The 8,521-nt window shown below is 43.3% G+C and overlaps 1 protein-coding gene across 1 annotated transcript in view; it reads left to right on the forward strand.

The window, feature by feature from the left end:
- AQP3 (aquaporin 3 (Gill blood group)) overlaps positions 1-6,569 on the forward strand; it is a 14,223-nt gene extending 7,654 nt beyond the window's left edge. Inside the window, exons 2-6 of the mRNA XM_005424983.2 lie at positions 1,478-1,604; positions 1,760-1,897; positions 3,218-3,336; positions 4,067-4,284; positions 4,988-6,569. Coding sequence (XP_005425040.1) covers positions 1,478-1,604; positions 1,760-1,897; positions 3,218-3,336; positions 4,067-4,284; positions 4,988-5,162 — 777 coding nt within the window. The 3' untranslated portion in view covers positions 5,163-6,569. The remainder of the gene's footprint in view (positions 1-1,477; positions 1,605-1,759; positions 1,898-3,217; positions 3,337-4,066; positions 4,285-4,987) is intronic.
- The last annotated feature ends 1,952 nt before the right edge of the window (positions 6,570-8,521 follow it).

Genomic DNA, 8,521 nt, shown 5'->3' on the forward strand with positions numbered 1-8,521 from the left:
TTCAGCAGGTTCCTTTATTCTTTTTACACAAGGCCCTTGTGTTGGGCACCTGGTTCCTTGTCAAGAGGCACCTATTTACAGTGTCCACCTCATGAATCAGCCTGCAGCCTACCTGGCTGCTCCTTTCCAGGCAAGCTGAGTGCACCTTTTGCTTTGTTAGCAATTCTTCAGTTGTCAAGGGTATGGGAGGGCATGAGTTACGTGTGTTTTGTCTTTGCCTCTGATTTGGATCGTGTATTGCTCAATGGGCATGTCCAGTGTTGGCTGAAGAATAGACAACAGCAAATCTGGCCACCTCGGTGCCTGTTTGGTGGCTTGTCCTGTAGGAGTTGATACCACCTCTGTGCCAGTTGAGTAATTCTGGAATGATGGAGTTACGGAAGTAGAAAGTCTTTGTGGGGGTGTAGTTGTGCGTATGTGGTCAGAAGAAATAAGTCGAGCCTTGATCCCTAGATTTGAGCATCTCATGAGCAGGCTGTAATCTCTGTCCTAGTTTAAGGATCTTCTCAGTACTTGCCAACATGGTAATTCCAAGTGATACTACACCAAGGGTCAGTTCAGGTGGAGCCAGTGGGAGATCCAAGCATACAGATGATCAGGTTTAGAGCTCTTTAAATTACATATTGCATAGTGGAAAGACTTGCCAAGATAGAAAGCCTGCAGCTGGATGACTGATGAACTGAATTGCTGAGGGAAACTGGTTTGAGTTGTTAAGGGCGAGCATAGGAATGAGGGCTTTTAAGTGCAGTTGGGAAGAGAAGGATTATCCAGTTGGAGTGAATACCTTTAAGCAAGACCTTCCTTAGCTACTAGGAAACAGTTTTATCATCCAAAATAAACAGTATTTTTTTACCAGAGTGTTTGGTTTGCTGCACTCCTGATCTTGGACAGAAGGCCAAGGCTGGCTGTGGTGGTGGACTCTCTTGAATATGGACTTTTCTTGATGGAATCTGGGAAGAGAACTCCATGAATGTCAGGCTGAATGTTGCCTTCTTCAGTCACAACTGTTTCCAGGCATTAACAGAATTGTTCCCTGCCAATCTATGTGCTACTGTGTCAAACAATTATTAGTCTTTTTAACACAATGGTATCCAGATCCCTCATTGGCATAGCTGTACTGTGACTATCTCAGACCAGGATGATATCTGGCTCATCCTTCTCACCTGGCATCTTAAAATTAGATGTATATGGACAAAGAATTACAGACTCTTGTAGATATGTCTTGCTTTTAATTTTAGCCCTGTTTTCAGTCCATCCTGCCAGGAGATAGTTTTGTCTGTGCCCTTTCTTCTTCCCTCCCATCTCTAGAGATAATGCATAGATACTTTGACCAAAGATAGAAGCTGTGAAGGCTTTGAGTCGTGAGTGGACTGTGATGTCCCATGAAGGTGTAAGGAGAGCAATTGCAGGCATTGGTCAGCAGCTGGCCCTGATGTGAAACAGAGAGGGTAATTTCAATCTCTTTTTCTCCTCCTAGCTCTTTGGCTGTGGCTCTGTTGCACAGATCATTCTCAGCAGAGGGACTCATGGAGGTTTCCTGACTGTCAACCTGGCCTTTGGCTTCGCAGTAACGCTCGGCATTTTGATCGCAGGACAGGTCTCAGGTACGTGTGGGCAAATCCACAAGTTTCACTTGTGTCAGTTGTTGTGTAGGCCTACTTTTCCTGTGTGGCACTGGTATGGAAGCTAGTGCCCCTGGCACAACTCTGGGACCTACATTCTGCCCATTAAAGTACACTAACCACCAACCTCTCTGCAGGTGGACACCTGAACCCGGCTGTCACCTTTGCCATGTGCTTACTGGCCCGGGAGCCCTGGATCAAGCTACCAATTTATGCCCTTGCACAAACCCTGGGGGCTTTCCTTGGAGCTGGCATAGTCTTTGGGCTGTACTATGGTAAGTGTGGAAACCCTGTGTGTTTTTTGAGGTGAGACTACTGTGTTTGTGACTCACTGCAGGGAGGCAGGTTTCTGTATGAGAGAGGAGCACTTGCAGTGCACTATTCCAAGAGACCTCCTTACTGTGTTTGTGGGATGGCTTTCCTATTCTCATGATGATGGGGTCAAGCCTCCTCAAAGCAATCGGAAGGCCAACCAGCATTGTCAAAGTGCAAGTCTTTGCCCTTGAGCAATGAACACTGGACATCTGGATGGGCTCTTTTGTATCTGCTGGTCTTCCAGAAAAGTCAATGCAACAGTAGCAGTGATGAAGGTTTTATATCTGTTCACTGTTCCAGAACAACTTCCTCATTCTTGGCTTAAAAAATGAAGTCTTCACTGTGATGTCAAATGCATTGTTTTGTTAGCTTCCAGATAATGTGACTTCTAGCAGATTTTGCTGCTTTTATCAGAGTGACTCCATATCTTGGAAAGCACCTTACAAATCCAGTTTCTTATGCCTCTATTTCTTCTGTGTGCTTTTCATCATCAGAGGGAGATCTTCAGTGGGCAAGAACTGAATTTTTATGCTGGGTCTTGCTGTTCCTCTAATATCAAGTGCGACATTTGGACTCAGACTTTGCCTTCTGATTGTTTCTGGCAATAGGAGTCATGTTCCCTGTAGCTGAGTGGAGCATCTGGGTCACTGTTATTTCCAGCTGGAGGAGGAAGCTGCCACTCCAGCGCTGGTTGGAAATACTTTTCACTTTAGGAAGAAGCAAGGGCACCTACTTTCCTCTCAGTAAACAACAGGACAGCAGTTCAACACCAATTACCTTTCCAGTTTGTGGGTTGAGGCCTCCTCTTCAGAAGGGATTTAATCCCATTTTAGCCTCCTAACCCATGGAAAAGCTACATTTAGAGGTGTCTGGTTTTGTTTCCACTCACCATGAAGGAAAGATAGACCATCCTAAGTTAGTTATCCAGCTTCTACAAAGTGGTAGGCAAGGCACTGGTGGCCCTAAAGACAACCTTGGGAGGTATAACTAAGTGAAAGAACAGCCCAAATCCTGTTTGCTGATCCATATCACTATGTCATGTTTTCACATCAAGACTGATACCACAGGTGTTTGGTTACCTTTGGGAGAGAGTTGGAGTCACCTTAGTGTTTGCTTCTTGACTCTCTTTCTTGATGCCTGGCAAATAATTGTTAGGAACAGGGACTAACCTGCCTCTGAGCTTGACTGGTTAAAATGCTGTGGTGGATGATGCCATTAGTTTTCCAAATAAGTGTTTGCTCTACAGCAAATGATTTTTTTTTCTCCTTCCCTACCTCTAGATGCTATCTGGGCTTTTGACAATAACCGGCTCAGTGTTATAGGACAGAATGCCACTGCTGGTATTTTTGCCACCTACCCATCTGAGCATCTGAATGTTGTGAATGGCTTCTTTGACCAGGTGAGAGGGTGCTGGGAGGATGAAAGTGCATTTGAAGAGGAATCTTTTGGGTGGGTCTGGGCCTCATCTTTAGTTAGAAAATGAATTGCAATTTAAAGATAAGATATCCAGAAAGTTTTTGGAGTTGACACAGGTATCTCACTAGCCCATTGGAAGACCAGGGCCAGAAAGGACCTTACAGCCAGAAGGCTTGTGCCAAGGCATTAACAAGTGTTACAACACTGGTCAGGACACCAGAGAAAAGAATGCAATTTGTCATAGTCCCTGAAGAGCCACAGTGTGAGGAATGATAGCTCTTCCTCACTCTCACTCTGGTACTGTGGTTGTGGCACAATCCAGAGGTCAGCTGGGTATGGGGTGGTGGTTGCTGTTGAATGTGACTGTCTTCTAAACTTGCCATTAACCACAAAAGGGACAGCTTCTACCCAGTCAGGGCATGTGGGAAGGAGGTTTAGGAAGATGTTTCCAGCTTTTCTGGCTGTCTAAACAGCTGTTCATAACACTTCTGGGGGTAGGGAGAAAGGTTTGATTGAGGTTCTGGGTTGCCATAATCTCAAGAGAGGTGCACATTCCACTCTTTAATTCCTATGGCTGCTGTGGTCTGATAGTGTCATGGATGACTTGGTGCACCTCTTCCTTTTAAGAGAATTACATCCCACGGGAGTTAAATAACTTGGTTAGAAGACTAATCTGGATTAAATTCTTGTTTTCCTTCCCCATCCCTCTCCAGTTCATTGGCACTGCCTCCCTGATTGTTTGTGTCTTGGCGATTGTTGATCCCTACAACAACCCCGTCCCCACCGGGCTGGAAGCCTTCACAGTTGGTTTTGTTGTCCTTGTCATTGGAACCTCCATGGGCTTCAACTCTGGCTATGCTGTCAACCCTGCCAGGGACTTTGGTCCTCGTCTCTTCACAGCCATTGCTGGCTGGGGCATGGAAGTGTTCCGGTAAGCGCTTGATGACAAAAACCTTGAGCATCAATGGGAAATAAATTATGAATCCAAATAGATGGTAGGTCTGGCACTATAAAGAGTCTTGGCAAGGTATCTTTGGATTGTCTAAAAGTTGCTAAAAGACACTGTCTGCTTTTTGGCTTCTTTAGAAATCGTGGCAGCTGGGCAGCTTCCAGTGGTGAGAGCAAATGACATAACTTTGCTGTCAAAGAGGAAATCTAGGAGCAAATGACATTGCTATCAAAAATCTCAGAGGAAATCTGAGAATTACAGTTGCACCTTGAACATGAGCACATCATGATTTTTGAATGGTAGAAAATGAGAAGTGTTATTTCTGGAGACAATTAAGAGAGCCATGTTATCAAGGGTTGCTTTCCTGCAAGCAATGGGAGGGAATTGAAGGTGCCTAGTGTAGGCACAACAAATGCTTCTCTCCTTTCCTGGTGGAGAGACAGTCTTGGAAGTCCTGAAAGTAGCTGTTCTAAATTGCTTGTCACTGGGATTTAAAGTGTTTGTTTGTGTGTGTGTGGCAACCTTTGCCTTGAAAGCTCTGCAGACGTGCAGATGCTGCTGTCCTGTGCAAGTGGATGGTGATGGCTGCAGAGGGTCAGGTCCTGCATGGCTCCAGATCCAGATGCAAATATCCTGATGCTTAGGCTACACTCCTTACCTTGCGCATTTTCTTTTTGTTTTCCAGGGTTGGTAAGCCGTCCCACTGGTGGTGGGTTCCAGTTGTGGCTCCTTTCCTTGGGGCAGTTGCAGGAGTGATTGTCTATCAGCTGACGATCGGATGTCATGATGAGCCTTCTCCCCCTGCCTCCGAGCAGGAAACAGTCAAGCTGGCTAACGTGAAGCACAAGGAGAGGGTCTGAGGAAGCTGCCACCCAGATCTGGCAGGTACTCATTACTCAGGACTGCAGCTGGCAAAAAGGAGAAGTTAAGAAGAGCTTCAAGAACAACAGGAAAAGTTTTTTACCTGTCTAGTAACTTTTTTTGTTTTTTGTGTATCCCGGACATATTTGCTTTTGACATTTCCCTGTGAGCCTTCCTCCCAATGCAGTATCATGTAATCTTTTCCTAATAGAAGGGGATTGAGGACTGTAGGAGTCAGGAGAGAAGTGGGCATTGTTGTCCAACACAAATTGGGTGTTCAGGAATTTGAAGCTCTTTTGAGCTATGTTGCTGACATTGCCTGTGAGCTTGGCAAACTGCTTCCCTTCAAACCTGCGTTCCAATCTGTAGAATGGGGATCATGCAAAACTTAAATTGTTTTGCTGGCATGGATTGGAACCTCCTACATCCTGGCGGAAATTTGCCTGTGATTCTGTGGATCAAATTCTGCTTGATGTTGCTCTAAAGTCAGTACCTTGACACCAGGAATTAACTAGTCTAGAGGATTTTTATTGGCCCAACTTTCATATCTCTTATGAATTCCTAGATATTGTTCCATAATGTCAGTGCAGAGCGTAAGAATGCTTTGGATTTTCATTTGATAGTAAGACAAAATGTTTACAAACAAGCACATCCTGGTGTTACAATAAAAAATTTTAGTATTGCCATCTCATAGAAGATCACATGTAGGAAATCCTTAGTCTAACCAGGGCTAATCTGGACAAAAAGCTTGGCTCCCAGAAGCAGCTTTTCTAATTAATCAGCTTTGTATATAAACTGCAAGCAGCTAATAGCCAAGATCCAGTGGAAACACAGTGTTGCTTAAGTTGCGTGTGTTCACGTAAATTTTACAGTGGTGTTGTTGGGGGTTTATTTTTGTTGTTTTAGTAGATTTATATATAAATATACTCCTTAAAGCTGTTACTAAATACCAAGGTTGGGATGAGTTCATGTAGAGATGTATGGGAACTGCCGATTCTCTATCAGCTTTGAGATAATTTTGGGTTTTGCTGGGATGGTCTTGGATTATAGAACTGGGGTTTGTAGAGCACCTCCTTTTCTACCTTGCAGAATAACTGGGATATCCCTGGTACTCATGGCTGAGGGACTGAGGTCAGGCACCTCCTGTACTAGCAGTACTGGCATCTCAGGGGATCTCTGGCTCTCCCAACGCCATATTATAACAAAGTATTTGAAAAAAAAAGCACTATTGGTTGTGAAAGAATTTGTAAGTTCCATGCATTAGAGAAACTTGTTCAAAGCCTATTTCTTTAATGTGTGAATTCATTAAAAAATGTATCTTTGTACACATTTCCAGTCACTAAAAGGATGTATTCTTTTTTTTTTCCTTTTTAAAAAAATAAAAGGTCAATACCCACACTGAAAAATGCTAGTGTTGGTTGTATTTTTAAGTAGCTGTCAGCAAACTTCACCATGAAAAGGAAGTCATCTATAGCAATAGCTTCCTCAAGACCTTTTCCTCTTCAGCCTGAGCAAAGGGGAATTAACCCTTTCAGGCAGTACATCTATGTGTTCCATTTGTGTTTTATGCCTTTCCCTTTCGGGGTGTGATTTTGAGGCATGTGGAGGAGATGGAGTAGCTGTGCTCAGTATAGTGACCAAGGTATGGGCTGGGGATGAGATTGTCCTGCTGTCAGGCATCTTATTCTTAAGACAAAAAACCCACTGGGTAAGTATTTGTTCTTCATCCTTCGTGCAATTTAAATTCCCTTACTGTTCTTTCATGTAACATAGTTCTGAATGGAGAATCCTACTCTGCCTTTATCTACTGTCCAGCCCCATCTAGCATATTACACGAATCAACTTTCTTTTTCTGTAGCTGTGCCAGGCAAGGAAAAGTACAACAGACCTGAACACAATGCTCACAGAATTAGACAAGCAACTTACCTATAAATAAAATTCTTGTTGCTCTCTGGCTGGTGTGTGTACTGCTGTATTTTTCCTGTATTAATTGTGCTGACTTAAAATAACTCCTCACTTCCCACATGATGCCTTACTGAAGAATTCAGTGAGGTCTGGATGAATGTGGTTTCCGACAATTCACCAGCTAGGAATCAAATGGCTTTTGGAAAGAAATTTCCCAGGTTTGTTTGATTTACTCTATGTGTGGACAGCATGTAGTTTTTTTCATTTCTAACATGGAAATTTATCCCTCAAACTCTATGGAGCAGCTGTGTATATTGCTGTGATCAACCAACACAGCTGAAGAATTCAGTTCTCATTTCCCTTCAGGACTGTCTCTTTTTCTACTCTTCCACCACTTTGTATCTTCAACTCTCTTGATCAATACATGAAAGTTCTGGCTGCAGATCTTAAAACTTTTGATTCAAGGTGTAGTGTGGGTTCTGGTTGGTTTGTTTTTTTCCCTTTGTGTTTTTTGTTGTTGTTGTTACATTACTTACCAGATTCCTCTTGCTTTTGCCTGGCATGTAGTAATCAACTTTTACTATATCCCTGCCTTACTCTGCGTCAATGATGCATTATTGCCTTTATTAAAATGGCAATAAATTGTCATATCAGCTTCAGGTTAAATTTTTTGTTTTAACCACCGTGTTAAGCTTTGGCTTTGCTATTGGAGAAGCACCAAGCACTGCTGAGTAGATCTATCAACATGAGAAAAGGGCAGGCATTGCCTGCCATCAGTGGAGGAGGAGCTATGGAGAGCACAGCCCCCAGAAGGGTCTGGTCCATAGGAGACGTGATTCTGTCTTTGCTAGCCATGTAAGGAGGGCAGTGCACAGCACACTTTGATACACCAGATTTCAAGAGTTCCAGAAGTATTATTAAACTGTGGGGAAGGAAAGGTGTTTTGCCTGGCAGCAAACACCCTTAAATTGCTGCAAGTTGTGGTTCTGCTTGTTTTCAGTTTAGCTGCCTTGAGAAAGCTTCTAGGTGTTATTCACCTGGCAGACCCATGCAAATCCAAACATTTTTCCTTTTTTTTTTTCCATCCATACCTAAATTTCAAAGGCAATGAATCACACTGTAGTGCCTCACTGGAAAGGCAAGACTCATCTGGCAAAATAAAGTAATCTGGGTTTTAGGTCAGATGAACTCCAGCTGCCAAGCTATTGAAATATGCTTTGTAGGAAGAAATAAATCTACAATTTAAACTATTCATGCTTGACAGGGAGAGTAATTTGTTGTTGGAACAAAATGCTAAAAGGTGTTTTGGATTCTCTATTGTGCGAAGTTTTCAAATTAAGACAGGCTGTCTTGCAAAAAGCTCTTTCAGTCAAATTTCAAGTCTCACTGGAGGAAATTCCCACACCTCTCCATTACAGGAGGTCAAGTTGACAGGATTTGTCCCTTCTGACCT

The sequence above is a fragment of the Geospiza fortis genome, unplaced genomic scaffold (assembly GCF_000277835.1).
Source record: "Geospiza fortis unplaced genomic scaffold, GeoFor_1.0 scaffold49, whole genome shotgun sequence".
In the NCBI taxonomy this organism is placed as follows: domain Eukaryota; kingdom Metazoa; phylum Chordata; class Aves; order Passeriformes; family Thraupidae; genus Geospiza; species Geospiza fortis.